Source organism: Bombyx mori, chromosome 27, assembly GCF_030269925.1.
Source record: "Bombyx mori chromosome 27, ASM3026992v2".
Taxonomy (NCBI): domain Eukaryota; kingdom Metazoa; phylum Arthropoda; class Insecta; order Lepidoptera; family Bombycidae; genus Bombyx; species Bombyx mori.
The window spans coordinates 1,590,489-1,610,467 of NC_085133.1; the positions used below are offsets into that span (position 1 = coordinate 1,590,489).

At 41.2% G+C, this 19,979-nt stretch overlaps 1 protein-coding gene across 6 annotated transcripts in view; it reads right to left on the reverse strand.

The window, feature by feature from the left end:
* Positions 1 to 849: 849 nt before the first annotated feature.
* The window catches only part of LOC101740314 (muscle calcium channel subunit alpha-1), a 75,412-nt gene continuing 56,282 nt past the window's right edge, over positions 850 to 19,979 (reverse strand). For 3 of the 6 annotated variants that reach the window (XM_021346212.3, XM_012697895.4, XM_021346214.3), the window contains 16 exons: positions 19,425 to 19,524; positions 18,856 to 19,034; positions 18,015 to 18,112; positions 17,609 to 17,697; positions 16,990 to 17,130; positions 15,951 to 16,116; positions 15,022 to 15,030; positions 13,662 to 13,815; positions 12,250 to 12,352; positions 11,890 to 11,968; positions 6,068 to 6,160; positions 5,796 to 5,836; positions 3,307 to 3,383; positions 2,979 to 3,085; positions 2,648 to 2,714; positions 850 to 1,743 (listed from right to left, as the gene is read on the reverse strand). In XM_021346212.3, coding sequence (XP_021201887.1) covers positions 1,672 to 1,743; positions 2,648 to 2,714; positions 2,979 to 3,085; positions 3,307 to 3,383; positions 5,796 to 5,836; positions 6,068 to 6,160; positions 11,890 to 11,968; positions 12,250 to 12,352; positions 13,662 to 13,815; positions 15,022 to 15,030; positions 15,951 to 16,116; positions 16,990 to 17,130; positions 17,609 to 17,697; positions 18,015 to 18,112; positions 18,856 to 19,034; positions 19,425 to 19,524 — 1,575 coding nt within the window. In that variant the 3' untranslated portion in view covers positions 850 to 1,671. Of the gene's footprint in view, positions 1,744 to 2,647; positions 2,715 to 2,978; positions 3,086 to 3,306; positions 3,384 to 5,795; positions 5,837 to 6,067; positions 6,161 to 11,889; positions 11,969 to 12,249; positions 12,353 to 13,661; positions 13,816 to 15,021; positions 15,031 to 15,950; positions 16,117 to 16,989; positions 17,131 to 17,608; positions 17,698 to 18,014; positions 18,113 to 18,855; positions 19,035 to 19,424; positions 19,525 to 19,979 lie in introns of those variants that run through there. The other 3 variants (XM_062676413.1, XM_021346213.3, XR_002430166.3) reach the window with 2 other exon arrangements.

The window sequence follows — 19,979 nt, forward strand, 5'->3', positions numbered from 1 at the left end:
ATATAGCCTCTCAAGGCTTAGCTAGGAAAATAAAATATCGGTGTACCGCGGACATCAAGCGGTTCTACCATACCCTAAGTAATAAAAATGAATTGAGGGAAAATGTACTTAAGACAATGCTCACGAATGACTTCCACAATTCAATAATGTCGTATATTAAGAATAAAATCACAATATTTTGAATAAATTGACGTATTTCCCGGCTAGGGCTATTGTGAATAGCGGTAAGTACAACCATCATGCCGATATCTGCCGCGATCCAGCCTTGCGTTTCAATTTGCAGGGGAAGGCGGGCTTTCAGAAATATAATTGAAACTTCGAGCTCTTGTGTCTCAATGTGAGTGTACTGGCAAGCGCACACCACTATGCCTATTTCAGCCGTGAAGCAGTAATGCGTTTCGGTTTGAAGGATGAGGCAGCCGTTATAACTATACTGAGACCTTAGAACTCATATCTCAAGGTGGGTGGCGGCATTTACGTTGTAGATGTCTATGGACTCGTAACCACTTAACACCATGAGGACTATGAACTCGTCCACCCATCTATGCAATATATAAATAATATAAAAATGTTCCATACGGATTCGTTTTTTCGTAATTGGACTAGAGTATAGTCAGGATGTGCATTAATACGTTGACGCGTCATTGCATTACTCAAGAAAAGCCTACGCCTGATCCATTTGATGAAAACAGCAGGCGCATCAACCCCCTTACGTTGGTAGATCCTGTCTTTCAGTTAATAAAAATAACGTATTTTCAAATGAACCGAATTCAATATATTCTTTCTCAAACAATCAACTATTGTAGTCAATCGTTTTTAACACGATGGCATTGGTTTTATAAAAACTAATTTCAGTTAACAAATTTATTCACAATAACAGGTATATTTTCTCATACAAAATACAAATTTTCCATATGTTAATATTTATATAATATATAAAACAAGCAAGCAACAATATGACTAGAACATACTCGAAAAATTACATAATATATTCTAGAAAAAATACTATATCTCTTATACCTCAAGGTTAAGCAAATTCTTATTCAAATTCATTATTGTGTATTCAAAAGGCATATTTAAAACATAATATTAAGATTTCTCCTTTATTTTTCGGAAAATTTTCTACAATCTCAACCAAAGGCCGTAAAATCGAATATTTTTATATTAAATATGGTATATAAATAATTAATTTTATTTCCTTTTTGATAAGAATAAATATTATTCGTACAAAAAATATTTCATTAAAATTTAAGGCGTCGTATGATTTGGCACTTTTTTTTTTTGTTAATATACATAATTGAATATATTTCTCTAATACCTATCTTAAGGCACGATGCCGTGTATAATATATAATATATTTCCTCATCTTAAAATAAAATCATTCATACGTTTTATTACTTTCATTTAAAAAAAAAAAAAAACGAATCAAAACCATTTCAAAATTCAATATTTATAAATACAATACAAAATATTCATTCTCAAGCATCTAAAGCGTTTTCTATAACATAAGTTTATTTACAAAAATATTTCGTTACTAAACTCCCAGGGCGCAGGGCGCTCGCCCTAAAAGCCCGGCTTCACCCGAAACCAGGTCGACAAAAAAAACCCTGTACAGATTTCAGTCCATACAAGGTGAAAAGGGAATCCCGCATCGGCACGTAGTTTGGTGTTTTATTTCTTCCTAGGAGGGGGCTGCATCGGAGGCTGGTGGAAGGGATGGTACTGCCTTGACAAAATACTCTCCTGCGAAAACATGAACGTCTTTTTTTTAATTTTTATTGCTTAAGGCGAGCTCACAGCCCACCTGGTGTTAAGTGGTTACTGGAGCCCATAGACATCTATAACGTAAATGCGCCACCCACCTTGAGATATAAGTTCTAAGGTCTCAAGTATAGTTACAAAGGCTGCCCCACCCTTCAAACCGAAAGGCATTACTGTATCACAGCAGAAATAAGCAAGGCGGTGGTACCTACCCGCGCGGACTCACAAGAGGTCCTACCACCACTAATTACGCAAATAAAATTTTGCGGCTTTGATTTTTATTACACGATGTAATTCATTCACCGTGGAAGTCAATCGTGAACATTTGTTGAGTACGTATTTCAAGGTAGCTGCAGCGTGAGCCCCAGTGATCATTCCAAATCGGTTAAGCCGTGACCTCATTTTCCCATATCAATCAAAATATATACAAAAAAACCTAAATCCATACTAGGAATATTACATAGTATTATGAAGTAATATATTCATTATGGTATGATTGGTATAGTAGTAGAAATGCGAAAGTTTATTTTGTTTGTCAGTTACCCATGCATGTCTAACGTGCTCAACTGAGAGCAAAGAAAGCTCAGCATAGAATGTTTCATACACGGTTTCAGGGGCACAGAAAAAGATATAGGGTACGTAGCATTTAAAGAAAATAATTGTTTCCGTGGGATATCATTTTTCTATGTCCATAATAACTAATAAAACCTAGTACCAATTATTTTTGACGGGAATATTGACTATGTCATGTACGGTTCGATTTTACTGTCAAAGCGTGCCAACAGATGTCTCGCAACAAAACTGTGCAGGATCTATGGGCTGCGTTAACCAGATAGGATGGTTAGGCAAAATTCCCAACGTCCTCTGGACCATCAAAAATACTCACCACATCGCTCGGTCGATGCTGTGCTTCGTTCATTATCCTCTCTTGCATTATTATTTGGTTGGCAGCACTGAAAATAAAAAAGTAGATCTTAAGAAGCATTACAAAATTCTAGAGACTTAGAAATGGCCGCAATATTACACCACAAAATTAAAACGAATACTGTGGTGTTTCCTCGGATATTTGAAATTTGTCTAACAAAAATCTTAGTCGGACACATGTGATGTCTTTCAGTAACTTTAGCTGCACGTGCCCAGTCTAGAACTAGGAGCTTATCGCATGAGAAACCCTCATAACGCCGCCATAAGGCCAATACAACACAACCGATACACACGTGTCCATCTCGTTCGGTGTTAGGTCCAGCGCCTCTCGCATCTCTCTTAGCGTGGTCTCGATGAAGTCTTTGTCGCAGTACTTCCCTAGACCTTGCTCGGTCAGCACCTGGAGACCACAATAAAGCAACTTAAATCATTGAGCTATTCAAGCACATTTTATTTTAATATTTCCAGACTATACATATTTTGGTCAACAAGCTCGAAGGACCATTTTATAATATAGCGTCGGTCTATATTTAATACAAAATCTCTTGATATCTCGAGTTTTATGAACAATAACAAAATATCGTAATAAAATGAATCGTCAAGACATAATCAAATAATCACCCTTATTATTAATTTCTCCGCAGGATTCTCTACACAGTAAGGCACGTGGTTGGTTTGTACACGTTGTTTGTCACGACCTATAAACATAACAGCGATTTTAATAAGATTACATTGAAAACAAACAACTGAACTTCTGAACTTAAGTGAATCTGTGTATTTTAAGTTGAATTCAAAAGCGTAATATTGCACCTGCTACTGTTTCAAACAGTGATAAAACTTAAATACAGTTATATAGTTTTATTTCTATCTCTCTCTCCCACCAAAAAAGTTTTGCCTGTTTTGGCCATACTGAAAAACACGAACCCTGTTTTGGCTTTTTTGGAAATATGGATCGGAATGAGGTGAAGTTGATTTGTGAGTAAATATTCTCAGCGAAATAGTAATAATTTACTGAGGATTTAGTGTACTATTTGGAAGGACCCAAGAAGCTACGGCCGAAGATTTTTATTGCAATTGCCCACACTTGTTGTCAAAAGTTAAACGGTTAATAATTATTAGACCATTTTTACACGTTTAAATCTAAAAGAACACTAAGTTAACAAAATGAAACATTGCACACAAATTCGCTCCCAATGTTTCCGCCAAAAAGCCACCAAAAAAGCTATTGTGTCGTGTTCAGATTCTGCTTTTTCATTTAACGTAATACTTCTCGTAATCACAGTGACAAATTCAAATATTTATTAGCGATGTCAGAAAAAGGAAGTCATATTTAAGAATATAGTAAAGTCATATTTAAGAATATAGACTAAATCATAACAACTTATCCAAATATTTTTCTGAAATAATTATTTCGTATGGTTTTTTTTAAGGATTCGTTAAATAATTAATCTAAAAAGGCAAGTCTAGACTTGCACCACCATTTAAAAAAAAATACACCCAAGGTAAAAGGATTTTTTTAAAACATAGTACCGATTTAGTGTCTCTCTCTCTAATTCAATAGAAATATAGTATTTTGAAATGTCTCACTCAAATGTAAATATTTGCCACGGTCCATAAGCTCCAGTGTTTTGGGAAGCTTAAGAACATTGTTACCTTACGATAAATATTCCACTAATCATGCACATGCACATTATATTTTGGTAAATAGTACCTCAGTTATACCTCAAGAACAGTGTGGACGCACCCTTTTTTTACGATAATTAGTTAAGTAGGGGATGATTTCGTCACTAAATGCTGATTGTAATTTATATAGACGATACTATTTGAGACGATAATCTCACAACACCGTCTATTGTGAGCAATGATGTTGAAGATCCACTTGAACAACGTTGATGTGAAACATCTATAGCCGCACCTAAAACCGATTTCTGGCGTGGCGACGCATGCCGTGGCGACGCATCGCCATGCGCAGTCGACTGTGCGATTCTCTCCCACTCGATCCGGCGTTAAGCCATCTCTCTCGCTACACTGAGCTCGGATACCTATAGTGTATACTCCGTAGTGTATACAGTGTTGTTTACTACAGTACACATAACCTGTGTGACATTATGACATATTTAGTTCCTATCACAGTCTGTTCTTTTCTGCATATTACTTTTACAAAATAATGTCGATGTTTCACATCTGCCAGGCGTCCCGTGACGGCTCACATTTTTTTCTTCCTACCTTATCATTGCTAGCCTAAAGGGATAAACCGCGCAAGAGCTGGTAGGTAAGCTCACGGGCTCAACCTGAGAGAGTTGCTAAAGCTGGCCCTAGCCAGAGCAATGCTTCGCAGAATCGACCACCGGATCGGAATCGCGACCCACTGAGAGGATCCGACAAGAAACTCAGTGGGTTGTATCTGTGGGAGAACCACTCTTAAAACCGGAACCCATGGATTCTTGACGGCTTAATTATCCAGGACGGTACATGCAAGCTCACACACTACCTATACAGTCATCACGCAAATTTTGCGGATTTCATCTTAATATTAAATCATTGTTCCGAAATGCCATTCCGAATTCATTCCCGAACACGTCTTAGGTCTAATCCCATACAAAAATGGGCAACTGCGGCAATTGAACTCTGTCCTATGAAATGCGCACACGGAGAGTCTAGGCTCCAAAAAATTATCTATTTGTTCTCCGTAACTGATTGTCTCCTAATCACACAAATGAGTCGACTATTATCAAAGCCGGCAATGTGACTTTTGGACAATTATTGGTTAATCAGAAAAACGAATTATTGACTTTGTATTCCATTGGCAGTCACAAAACTCTTCTGAACGACATCTTAGATAAATAACAGGTTAAGTATGAACCTTTATTTAATGCAGGTTTTGAACCGTATTCTTTGAAGGAGACGATTATATTCAAATCAATCTGTATTGACATATCAACAACATTTTTTTCTCCAAATGCACAGATTGCCATCTTTGATAATAGACGACTCAAATATTATTTTATTCAAATTAAATATCTTACCGTCTATTTTTTAGTTGAACAATAAAACGAACGACACGTACTTGTTATTTAAGCGCAATCAAAACACACTAAAACCTAACTTACGGTTGTTTCGCATACTCTGCAATAAATCGTTGGATGTTTTTCTGCAAATTCCATCACTCGTTAACTTTATCAATTTAAAACATAGTTCTGATAGTGCTGTCATCTAGTTTCCGACAACGGAAACATTTAATAATATAGTTCTTCGAAATGCCGGCAGATGGCGCTTAGATTGTTTTTTTTAATGTGCTATGATTTCTTCACAACGTCTATTGGCTAGGAAAATATACATTAAGCCGGTAGGTTATAGTTTAAAACTATTTTTCTATACTTACTCGATAACTTTGAAAATGCTTTCCGAATCTTTGCCGTGAAGGAGAGGCTGCATCGCTATCTCTTCGTCGCTGTGGTTACCTTCGTCACCTTTCCTGTAACATTTTGTAGCTATCTCTCATTTCACTGAATTCACTACTATTTTATTTGGAAGACCTTGCGACATAAATAAGGAGATTTTCAAAATATAAATTCTGGCATAATGTTACTAATTTAAAGCAATTTTGATGGTTTTTTTTTTTTTTTTTTTTTTTTTATGATTGAAAGTTTACTGGTGGCCCGAAGGCCTTTCCAGTTTCACCAGGACAGGTGGGCGAGCAAAGGCTCAGCCAAGAGGGGTGGGATTTGCTAACAACTGCCCGAGCGCCTCCGAAGGAGACCTAACAACTCAAGAGCAATTGTTTCGCGAATGAATCTACTACCGGATCGGAATCGCGACCCGCTGAGAAGATCCGGCGAGAAACTCAGCGGGCTGATGCATGGGTTAGGTTGCACGTCGACCTCTTTGTCGAGTTCGACGAGTACGGTTACCGGGTTCCCTAAGCCTGCCCCTAGTATTAGAGCTGAAGGCATCTAATGCAAAGGTTATTGGATCTGATGGATCCGTAAGGACGTGTCTAGGGCGTCGACGGTGACTGGCTCCTGCATGATCAGGATTCGGGGAGTAGTCAGCGGCGGCAACGATAAGGCGATTATCATGACGCATAGCCTTATCGAAGTATCGTTCCGACGCTGACTTCATGTATTTCCGAATTGATTCGAGGCCCAGGTCGTCGTGTAGGTCAACGTTCCTCACGAACCACGGAGCCCCGACAGCTAACCTGCAAAAGCGGGATTGTAGGGATTGGAGGGTGTCTATGTGTGTGCGGGCCGCGTGAGCGAACACCACACTCGCGTAAGTCATGACGGGCCTTATGCAAGTTTTGTAAAGTGTCACCTTGTTCCGAAGGGACATTTTACTCCGCTTACAGATCATGGGGTAGAGTCTACCGAGAATAAACGCGGCACGGTCACGGACTGATTTTATATGCGGGCGGAATGTCATCGATGCATCCAGGGTAACGCCCAGGTACTTGACCTTCCTGGCCCAGGGTATGGGTTGTCTAAAGAGAGTAATCGGGGGTGTGAGATTCCTCCTCCTAATCCGGGAGGAAATCCGTGTGGAGCTTCCCCTCTGAAATAGCACCGCAGTACTTTTCGCTGGGTTGATGTCTATGCGCCATTTTCGGAACCACTGTCCTAGGGCTAGGGCTGCGCTCTGAAGCTTCTTCGCGATTAGGGACTTATTTCTACTAGAATAGTAAACAGTCGTGTCGTCGGCGAATAAAGCTAAATGGGTCGGCGGCGACCGGGGAATATCGTTGACGAATAAGCTAAATAGGAGGGGTGAGAGGACAGAGCCTTGCGGGACTCCAGCTGTGAGAGGTCGTGGGGAGGAGCGGGTTCCCTCGACTCGATATCGAAAAGAGCGGTTCGACAAGAAGTCCCGTATGATGAGCACGAGACTATCCGGCACGCCCATGTTGAATAGTTTGAAAATCAAACCATTGTGCCAGACTTTGTCGAACGCTTTTGCGACGTCGAAGAAGAGAGCTCCCGTGTATAACGGTTTTGGTCGATTAAGCCCCACAAGAATGTGCTCCGTGAGGCGGTGCACCTGTTGAACACATGAGTGATTTGTACGGAATCCGAATTGTTCATCGATGAGAACGCCCTTGGATGAGACGAAGTCTCTGAGGCGTTTGTAGAGCAGACGCTCATACAGTTTGCCTAGAGACATGATTAGGCTAATCGGGCGGTAGCTCGTCGGATGATTTTTTGGTTTACCGGGTTTATGTATGCCGATAACGTCCGCTTCTTTCCACACCGCGGGAAAGATACAGTTCGCCATAGCGGCATTGAAAATAGATGCCAACATCACTATGAGTTGGACGGGTAGAAGTTTAATAACGCGGTTAGATATACAGTCGGAACCGGGAGCCTTGCGAGGACGTAGGTCTTTGATCAAGTCTTTAACTTCTATCGGGGTGACGGGTGGTAACGCATCCGATGGTGGCAAGGAGGCTCTGCGTTCTACCTCACTGTCTACTAATTCTACATGAACAGGGTCCACGGATTGAGTGCTGGGCGTGCACTGGGTTTGCAATGTATCGGCCAGCAGCTCTGCTTTTTCGTCATCATCGAACGCCGCGAGTCGGCCTGAGGGGCCTACGAGGGGGGGCATAGTTACTACCGTATCCGATTTGAGAGTACGAGCTAAGCGGTAGTAAGACCTTTGGGAGGGCGCGAGTCCTTCTAAGAAATCAGACCATCTGGCATCTCGGACTTCGGCGATGCGAGACTTTACGTCGCGTTGTAGGGCACGCATTCGAATACGATTTTCCGCGGTAGGATACCTGTCGTAGGCGCGTATCGAGGCGTTCTTAGCTCTAAGGAGTTCCCTAATATCGTCGGACAATTTGAAGCGGTGAAGGAAGTCCTCCGCTACAACTTGTTTCGATGACCTATCTAATGTCGAGGTGATGTGTGACGATAAGATGTCTATGGCTTCAGCGGTATCCTGAGGAGACGGGATAGAGTCCGGGTTAAACGGGAGCGATGGTGGATCAGATTCAGCCAGGCTGATGTCCAGCGTGTGCCAATCCACTACAGTCCTCGTGACGGGAACGGAATCGGGAGCGCGACCGAGCTTCATAACGACGGGACGGTGGTCTGAATCTAATTCTGAAACTACTTCGATTGAGTGTAAGCGCAGAGTTACGTTTTTTAATAACGCTATGTCGAGTATATCCGGGCGATGCGCGATATTTAGCGGGTAGTGAGTCGGGGTTAGCGGAGCGACGATATCGAAGGCGAGATCATCGACTAAAGCGTCAAGCCGCCTGCCATTCGGGGTTGTGGTGTGTGAGTTCCACCTGATGTGTTTACAATTTAGGTCGCCCGCCAGAATGACAGAGCTCCCCATACCGAGCAGCGCCTCGATATCACTGCTTAGAGCGATCTTATCCGGTGGAAGATAAACGGACGCGATAACGATCGGCGCGTGTCCCGTCAGTGAGATTCGGCACACTGATGCTTCGATATTAGCGAGCGCGGGAGGATCGAGCGGGACGCAATGCAGGGCTCTTCTATAGTAAATGACGGTACCACCACCACGGGCAGAGAGCCTGTCGTCCCTGACCATGTTATAGTTCGCGATTTTAGGGTCACGGCGCGCGGGCTTAAGTAGGGTCTCCTGCACTAAAAAGATATCAATTTGATGGTCACGCAAAAAGTCAGAAACCTGATCACGTTGATTTGCGAGACCGTAAGCGTTAAAAAATCCTATCGTTACGGATAGGGGCTTTATTCTACTTATATACGCCATTGATTACCGGCGGAGTGAGGGGAGGACGTACGTATTTAATGACGCGTATACGTCGGCGTATTCCTGCACAACGGCGATAAAGTGTTGTGCAGTGGAGGCAGCGCGAATGGCGTCGCCCAAAGCGTTAACGCGCTCAAAGTTGATCGACTGAAAGAAGTCGATCGCTAAAGCGAGATTTTCGGACGCGGTCGGAGGGCAAGTCGCGGGAGAGGGACGAGTCGCGGGGGCGGGACGAATCGCGGAGGAGGGAGTTGTAGCCGTGTTCGTGTACGGCAGCGGTTTTGCCCAGGCCGAGACACTGGGCACCGCCGCCGGAACGAACGCTGGCTTAGCCTGCGACGCAGAGGGTGCCGAGGCTTTGATGTCTGGGCCGGAAGCTCGGAGGCGGTTTTGGCGGGCGACGCGGCGATTTATTTTAGGGGCTCGGGGGCAACCACGGTAATTCGCGGGGTGACCCTGTGTTCGACACAGGACGCAGCTAGGCGGTTCCGTCGCGGTTTTTTGGTCGCGAGCGCAGAGGGCCGTGGCGTGATCGCCCAAACACTTAACACATCGGGGGCGCGCGTGACAGTTACGGGAAGAGTGCCCGTACAATTGACAGTTATGGCACTGGCTAGGAGTGCCTTTTTTATGGGGGGCTTCGACAGCGATACCAGAGAGCCTACAGACGGTCTGTGTGTTAAAGATTTTCTTACCCTCGGGGGTAGGCTGGAGAGCGACTAGAACCATATTATATGGCTCCCTACCGCGACCGGTGTGCATACGGTGCACAGAATTCACTGGTAGGCCTTGTTCTAACAGGTCGGCTTTTACGAGCTCTACATCTAACTCTTTAGGGATTCCGCGTATTACAACGCGGAGTTCGCGCTCCTCCTGGAGCGTATACGTATGGAAACTTATACGCTCCTTACGGAGGTAAGAAGAGAGGGCCCTATGGTCGTCGGGTGTTTGAACCTTAATTTGAATGCCGTTCGCGAGGTTACGGGCATTCGTGAAATTTATATTTTTGGCCTTAAGGGCCAGGCAAACTCGATCCCAAGCTGCCTTCTCCTGAAGGATAACCGGGGGAGGGGTCTGGGTTTTATTTTGTGCCACCGGACGCGGCGACGGAGTGGCACGGGCTGGGGGCGCAACGGGAGTCTGAGGGCGGGGGCGCGACGCGTTCACGGCTTTGCTAATTTTAGCGGCCGCGGGAGCTCGAGACTCCGCGGCACGCTTCTTGCCCTTCTGTACCAGGGTGAATCCATCCGTCGATGAGACGGGGGCGAGGTCGACCTCCATGTCCGAGTCAGAGTCGGAGCACGAGGAGGCGGGTGCAGGCGACCTACGAGCAAGTGTAGGTGTTTTAGAGGGCGCGACGGAGGCCGCGGATGATCGCTCAGCTGAAACGATGGTCACGGCGGACGACGCAGCAGCTTTTCTCGCCAGTATAGGCGACACGGGAGCGGCAGGCACGACAGAGGCTGCGGTGCTCAATGCAGAAGCTCTGCACGCAGGTACAGGCGACGCAGGAGCAGCGAGCGCGGCGGAGTCCTCGAGAGGGCTCGCAGTGTGATTGGCCTTGAAGGCCAGAAACTCCGAGGCGAGCTGTGGGTGGCGAAGTCGGAGGAATTCCGCGAATACAGCGTCCATGATCGCTGAGTACCCAGGTGGGGCGGGCCCGGGTCTTGAAAACACTCGCCTTGCGGCGAGGCCCCAACTTCTCGGACCTGAGCGGTTCTATTGAACACAGGTGGCAATGCGGCGCGATTACTACAGGACAAAGAAAAAGCACAACAAAACAGAAATTACGAAAAGAAACAAAACAAATAAATACTTGCAGGAAACCACTTTGTCGGCAAATGTTCCACGAACACAAAAATAACTAAAACAAAACAAATAAAAGCTTCCAGGAAACACACTTGGTCGGCAGATGTATCACGAACACAGGCCGCGCGAACAATGGCCGGGCTAACAAAAGCCGGGCGAACAAAGACCGGGCGATCGAGTGGACGATGAGCACGTCCGCACGTGACGGGTGCCTCTATCGGAATGAATTTTGATGGTGCGTTCTCAAAGTATATACTGATACGGATTTAGATACATGTTGTATCTAAAAATCTTTAAATCAAGTGTCGGAAACCACTTCGCCTTAAGCACACAGACTAGCTATCGTGTACCAGGTAATTTTGTTTCCGGAGCCAACAAAAATATTAGTTCTAATTCATACTTCAGTGGTTCTAACGCCACATGATATCTATCTATCTCTTAGGTTTATGGCGTTACCTTTTAGATTTCGCCAATGTCAAGTGTATTTAATACTCTGCTTTCTATAGCGGGCTTCGTGAACGAGCAAGGTCGCTATCTTGACATTCTATCTAGATTACATCTGACATTGACATAACATTCTTCGTTGACACATGACATCAGAGCTCACTGTCAAACGACTGACATTTCTGGAATAGACTATAAACTCACACTTCTTCCTCAGGTATTTTGCCATCCAAGCCAAGCTCCCGTCGCATCATGGCGCCCAGTGATGGTCCATCGCCAGATGCTGTAACGTAAAAAAAATCCTGTAATGCATTGGTTTGTTTATTCATTAACAACTCATTATCACTTATAGTGTCTATGTAAAACAGAATATTCATATTATAAAATGATTTATTTCAAACTTTAGGAACGTATAATATCAAGTTTGAATTTAAATTAGATTAATTTTGAAACTTGGTTTTTACACCTTAAAGCTACGCGCAATTATGTGCACTTCTCATTATTTAAGATACATGAACATAATATGTTAAGGGATGGCACTTCTAAGCTTTAAGTTTTATTTACCAGAGCTTTTTACTTCTTGACGTGGTTTTTCTCTTCTATACAAGCTCTCGCGACCGTGTTTCTTGATACTTGCTAGGACAGCACCGAATAATGTGTGGTTGCGCTGAAATTCGGATAGATTTGATTAGAGATACTAAAATAGAAACTTGTTTTATTGCAAACACATATTATAGTTAAGCTTTACCCTCCCGGATGTAGCTGAAATAGCCTCTTAGGCCACCAGCGAATAGGTAGGGCGGAAAACGTCAAACTTCATTACCTATAATATACTTTAGGCTCTATGACATAAACTATGTATAAGTATATGCTGCAAGAATACTCCTTCAAAAGTTGGAGGTAAACGAAAAAAAAGATTGTGGTTATGAAAGTAATTGAGCACTCGGTGCGAAAGTAAGCTACTAGAATATACACGGTAATATACAACAATAGTGTATTACTATTATTCTTCTTTTAAGCTATTAAATAGCTTTTATCGCGGGCTTTGAGCGCGGCAATCAAGAAATTCCGTAACGAAAATAAAACCTAACACCCCCACTCCGCCTACCATGTACATAGCTCGCGTTCAACATATCCACACGTTGCGCTTGTGTAGTGTTTGTGAATAAGCGCGCGGCGTGACGTTGCACTGCATGCGCATCATGAAAAGTCTGCCCATATGTTTTGCTTTTGTTAATGTTTATAAATATAGCGTGGTCTTATTTTATTATTGTTTTAATATTAAATTATTACTGACTAATTATAATAATTGCATAAGTTGATAAAAAATTCTATGCATTAGCTTTATCGCGGCAGTCCCCCAGTGCCACACGTGTTTTTTTTGTGATTGAAGGATTACTCGAGCGAGCAAAGACTCAGCCAGGAGGGGTACTACAATCTACCCGAGCGCCTCCGAAGGAGACTAACAACTCAAGAGCAGCTGCTTCGCGAATGAATCTACTACCGGATCGGAGTCGCGACCCGCTGAGAAGATCCGCCGAGAAACTCAGCAGGACTATTATTCTCTGCTCAAGAGAGCTCGAGAAATAAAGAGAGTTTTACTGGTGGTAGGACCTCTTGTGAGTCCGCGCGGGTAGGTGTACCACCACCCTGCCTATTTCTGCCGTGAAGTAGTAATGCGTTTCGGTTTGAAGGGTGGGGCAGCCGTTGTAACTATACTTGAGACCTTAGAACTTATATCTCAAGATGGGTGGCGCATTTACGTTGTAGATGTCTATGGGCTCCAGTAACCACTTAACAACAGGTGGGCTGTGAGCTCGTCCCCCCATCTAAGCAATAAAAAAAAGTTGTAAATTTACTGGGGCATTCCTAAAAGACTTATGAAGAAGGACATGCGTGAGAAGAGTGAGTATGAACCTGTACAGACCCCACATAATGGGTTAAGGAGTTGTAAATTTGTATATATTATAAGTTACCCTGTGCATAGGCTCCACAATTTCGACGATCTCATCTAGGTTACCGGAGATAGCTCTCTTCAGCTCTGGACCGGCTTCGTGTAGAGTCCTCATACCAGCCTGGAAGGTTTTCTGGACGTTGGTGGCTGCAGCCTGCTCCTTTCGTTTTCGGAACCTGTCCGATTTGTTCATCAATGAGCATAAAATACTGGATTACTTGATAATTTTGAAAGGTATCTTAGTTGGATTAGTTAAAAATTTGGATAGTGCAGTGCTATTTTTAAGGACCATGGAGTTAAAATTTCGCGATTAAATAAATACGCGGTCTTTTAAATTTCTCCAAATAACTTATTGAGAGTTACGTTTGAGTGATTTGTTTTCATAAATGGTCACAGTGGTGTTTAAAATGTATTGATGAAGATTGTACCAAGATCTCCTACTCACAAACAACAACAAATTTCAATTTTTATCACAGTAAAAATTCAAATGGTTTACCTAATCTGGAAATTTTCAAAAACAAGCCAGTGATCAATATAAAGCCGAAAACAAATTGAAACCGTGGCTGATGTTAGAAAAAAAATATATAACTAAAATCGTCCTAAAACATGTCTTCTCTGTGCTAATATCCAACCATTTGCCCGAAACGTCAAACATAGTTAAAAACAAGCCAATGAAATTTTAAATCATGCACCAACATAATAATTACGAACACAAAATGTAATTCCAACAATAGTAATGCACGCAAAAATGGAAATGAAATAATAATAATAAAAATCAAAATCGTATTGTGCACAATTCCAAGCAAGTGATTGTATGACGTTAAGATGAAAGATGGGAGGGACACGGAGGACACATGCTTTTGAGACGAACCGTGAAAAATTTGGAAAAAAAAAACTTTGTAAACATGCTGAATCAAAATAACGAAATTTTGAGCTTAGGGATTAACAACCCTAATTATGTGGGAGCTGAAAATGTAACAAAAATGAATCACACCGTCCACCAAGTAATATTTAAATCGGATACGTTTGAAAATTTACAACAAGTTTACCAGATCATTATCGGTACGGGGTAAATCATAATATTTTGAAAATATCGGTAAACCTTACATCATTTCAAATTGAAATCAAGTTTGAGATTTCTCAATTCATTGGACCGGCACATAGCGACCAAATGTTTGGTAAAATACGTGGAATGTGTGATTCCTTTAACAATTCAGAATCGTAACAAAAATAAATAAAAATGTAACAAAAATTTCTCAAGCAACTTTTGGCTCAACCGAGAACTATATCGTTGCCAAATACAAAAGCAAAAATACAGCGGAATTTAAAAAATAAAATAAAAAACTTCTTCGGAGTTGCTTAGAATTTGGACATCGACTTACGCATGGTTCCTATAAAATAGAAATAAACGAATTAATACCAATTTATTTACACAGACCGAAACGTTTGGGAAATTAAATTCATTTATTATTACGAGTGAACATCATCTTTAGGCATCTTGCGAATTCAAAGCCCAAAACAAAGAAAACAAACAGTGTCAAAATAATCTTAATTACTTGTCAATATTTGAATTGAAACGAATTTATGGGAACCATAAATTGCTCCCAATAAAAAACGCCTCTATTCAATTCCTCTCCAATGTAACCAGATAACTTAAGTTTCATAAATGAGTCGTCTATTATCAAAGGTGGCAATCTGTGCATTTGGACAAAAAAAATTTATTGATATGTCAATACAGATTGATTTGAATATAATCGTCTCCTTCAAAGAATACGGTTCAAAACCTGCATTAAATAAAGGTTAATAGTTAACCTGTTATTTATCTAAGATGTCGAAGAGTTTTGTGACTGCCGATGGAATACAAAGTCAATAATTCGTTTTTCTGATTTACCAATCATTGTCCAAAAGTCAGATTGCCGCCTTTGATAATGGTCGACTCAAATAGAGAAACGTATTAACAAACTAGCGGCCCGCCCCGGCTTCGCTTGGGAAGTAGCGCACGCGATATAAAGAATTTTTGGATAATTTTTTTACACATTGGGTTACATTATTGGAGTTTCAGTAAGGATCCCAATTTTTTTTTAAAATATAGTAAATATAGCCTATGTCACCCGGGGATAGCGTAGCTTTCCAACAGTGAAAGAATTTTTTAAATCGGTTCAGTAGTTTCAAAGCCTATTCAATACAAACAAACAAACAAATCTTTCCTCTTTATAATATTAGTATAGATATAGATAAATGATTCTAAATTGAAGTTGCTAGAAGATTTACTTTGATGACGTACTTATAATAGCAATGATCAGACACATACCTCCGGAAGTAATCTTGAATTAGGAAAGTCGCGTAGAATTTTCCCACCGTGATCTCGTTCGGGTCTCCGGGAGGCGGGACCACTTGGTCCAGGAGCTTGGGAGAAGTTCTCTTCCAAACTCTTTTGATGATCGCGCGGAGTTGGGTATTGCATTCGTCAATTACACCTATGGGATTAGTAAAATTAATAAGGTAGAAGGAAAATTTTTCGTAATGCGATTATAATACGGTCCATTGCTGCATTCCCAAGTAGTAGTACAAATGCGAATACAGCCAAATCGCCGCTCACTGCTAAGAGCTCTCGGCACACCGCGTTTGAAGAAGGACATTTAATGGCGCTTGTTAAATATCTTGGAGGGGAGATAATTCCAAAACTAGATGGTATGTGGTTGACAAAATCTCTGTAACCGCACTTTGGTCGGGCACAGCAGCTTCAGATAGCATCTGCCCATTTGCAGGAAGCGCGTGATGATAAAAAAAAGACTAGGAAATCATCGCGAACAATTCCTCAGAGCATTCAAATTATTGTGTTGCAATTTTTATTTCTTAATACCGTTACGCCGGTAAGAGTAACGCAATCTATCACCAAATAGTTGAACGAATATCGAAGGACCTAGTAGCACCTAGAACGCTCAAGACGTACAACGCCATCTATTGTCAGATAGCGGAGACACAATACTAAAAATGTGTGGAATATTCTCGATAACTCTAGAGATGTGGTATCGGCTATAAAAGCGTTGCAGAGATGGCACGCAGTCAGTTCGTAATCGGAACTATTCGAAGCGAAACAGCGAACGGATCACCTGAAGCGAAGCGGAAGAAGCGAATTGAGAGTTTTAAGGTGTTTGTTGAGTGTTTTAAGTGTTGAATACAGTTTTTAATTGTACTTTAGTGGAATTTTATTTATCCCGAATCCCAGCTCGAAACAATACCAATATCATTATTATTTTTTACACGATTAATAATTTGCAATAAGAACTCTGTTGACTGATAAGAAATATTATTTTTACTTCATCGAATAATAGTGACATAATGATCACCTGTAGTCTTTATTTGGAGTTGAGTTCGGACAACAGCAAAGAGGGTCGCGTTGAAATTGACCGTCCCGTCGGAATTGAGAGGCATGTTCATCGACACCAGACGCTTGCACGCAGTCCTGTGAGGGCACAACTTTCCGAAACCTAAAACAACCCAAAAAAAATATCTATGAAGTAACCAAACCGAACTGACAAAAAAAAATTATAAACACCCTATTTTTTTAACTTGATAAAAAAATCAATCGTAAGTCTTAAACTTTTTATTTATTTATTGCTTAGATGGGTGGACGAGCTCACGGCCCACCTGGTCTTAAGTAGCTAGCGAAGCCCATAGACACCTATAACGTAAATGCCGCCACCCACCTTAAGATGTAAGTTCGAAGGTCTCCGTTTTTACGGTACAACAGCTGCCCCACCCTTTAAATCAAAACGCACTACTGCTTCACGGCAGAAATAGCCACGGTGGTGGCACCTACCCATGCGGGCTCGTAAGACATCGTACCACCAGTGTTATACGACGGCTACCAACCGAGATGCTCTCTGGATACGCGGCAGGCTAATGAGGCCTATCCGTTCGGTCTCAAACTATGCTCTACCACTAAAAGCTCCGAGGGTGCTTTACCTAAAGGCGGGCTTATTTTCCTCAGCAACGTCACCACGTCTAAGTGCTTGATCCTGCCTTTAGCGTCGGGGTCGTATTCACTCCACAACCTAAAATAACAACACTTTAGATGTTAATAGTAAATTCTGGCAACCCTTATTATTATTATTATTTTACTAAAGAAATAATTAGGAAAAAATCACGCACGCTCATCTGACCCCAAATTAGGATTCCCTGTGTTATTATTACCACCCATTTTAGCAATAAAAGAAGGAAGCAGAAGAGATATTTCTGCCTCACTAAGTACCAACCAAAATTCCCTTCGCGCTATTGCTAATCAGCAATTCCAGAATATCAAAGGCACAGAAGAACCGCACCCTACCATAAAAATACACATAAAAAAAAAAGTGCTCCATATAAATCTTACCGAACAAACTCGTCCAGATGATGGGGGCCAAGAATGGACCAATCTCTCGTCAAATAATCAAAGTTGTCCATGATGACCGCCACAAATAAGTTAATGATCTACAAAAATAACATTATGTGTAGTTTAAAAACTAAATAACTTAGAAAGCATACCGAATTAACAATTAATTTCATCTTCTTTTTTTTCATTCCGTTGATACCGACAGGATAATAGAGCGAAGCTATAAAGTTATTGTACATAATAATATTATCATCAGTTCTCGGTGCGAGTACTCAAGGTAATGTAACATTTTTATGTCACTAAAGATGACATTTAAATATTCCTTTATACACCAAGCTAAAAACTAGAATAAGATGTTTGACTCGCCCATCCATCGCACTATTAACAGTAACAATGCATCAATTATAATTGAATGTACACTCGTAATGAGAATTAAAGCATATATTCTTATTGTATGCGATATATAAAATATAAAAAAATTCTAAAGTGTCCAATTTATTGGCGAGCAAGGTATATTGAAAAATCGAGCGTATTCCAAGTCATCACTTATAGGTTATTCTATTTTGTCTATTTCTACGCTGGAACCATAATACGTTCCTGTATGACGGGTCACTAGGCCCTTGAGTCTAATTATAGTTTAATATCTGATATTCACATGGTATTCACGTTCTGATGTCTGTGGACTTCCATTTAAACAAATGAAATTAGAATCTTGAGACGAAACAAATTCAATAGACTTTTTGATTTCAATTCGATAAATAAAATGGTAACCCAACGACGATCACAATCAATTAATCATTCACAACAGCTCTTAAGAAATTCGGTGTACTCAAAGACTCACCAAGAATGTACAGAGCAAAGAGAAGGATATGAAGTAGGGGAACGCTAGCCAACTACCGCATTCTGTTGTATCTTCAACGTAGCGGCCGTCTGTGTCGATTTTGATGCAGTGAGGCGGATTACCTGGACGCTCGTATTCATTGGGCGACAGTGCCATCATGATCTCCTGCCATGCTTCACCTGGCAAGTATGAATTATCTTACTGGCTGTGGGTCTTTTTTTTTATTGCTTAGATGATTAGACGAGCTCACAGCTCACTTGGTGTTAAGTGATTTGGAGCCCATAAACATTTACAACGTAAACGCGCCACCCACCTTGAGATGTAAGTTCTAAGATCTCAGTATAGTTTAAACGGCTACCTGGGGACACAACCCTGTCATCGAACATGAGATCAAAGTCTCAAGTGTCTAAGTAGAACAGCTTTATCCTTAAAACCTCAACGTATGATTACTTCTCCATACAAACTCATTATTTTCGCGTTTAAATTAGTATTCCCATAAGGAATGTTTTTTTTAGCGATCTATACCTACGAATATTATTTGAAGATAAGCTAGAGTGCTCGTAATTTACCTGTGGCAGACCGAAAGAGCACCATGAGAGCGTTCGGAAATGTCTGGAAATTATTATGGTCAGTTATGACTGCGTCGTCAAAGTAAATTCTTCCGAAAAGCTGTGAACAAAATTGTTTCGTGAAAATCATAAAAATCAAAATGGACGTAGATCGTTCCTATACTCAACCTGTGCTTTCAAAAGAGTCTTAATTATAGGATTGGTAAGAACGGAACGTATGAAAAGAGTGTGGAACGAAGCGTTAAGATGTGAGTGAGAGAAAACGGTAAGAAAGGGAAAAGAAAATGACAGAAAAACAAAGATGGAGAAAACGATTGAATGAATAATGCGTAAAAAAGGTGTCAGATAGTTTTTAATTATTATAATAGAGAAGATTTGAGAATAAAACAATTAAAGTGCAACAATGGAATAGTCTTCTTTTATGTACCACGATCCTAATTTTACGTAATATTACCGCGAATTCAGATTACATATTTATCACCGAAAATAATTGGCGAGGAATTTAAGATTTAGCTCTTTTTCGAACTGTAATAAATTTCAAGAACATTACGATTT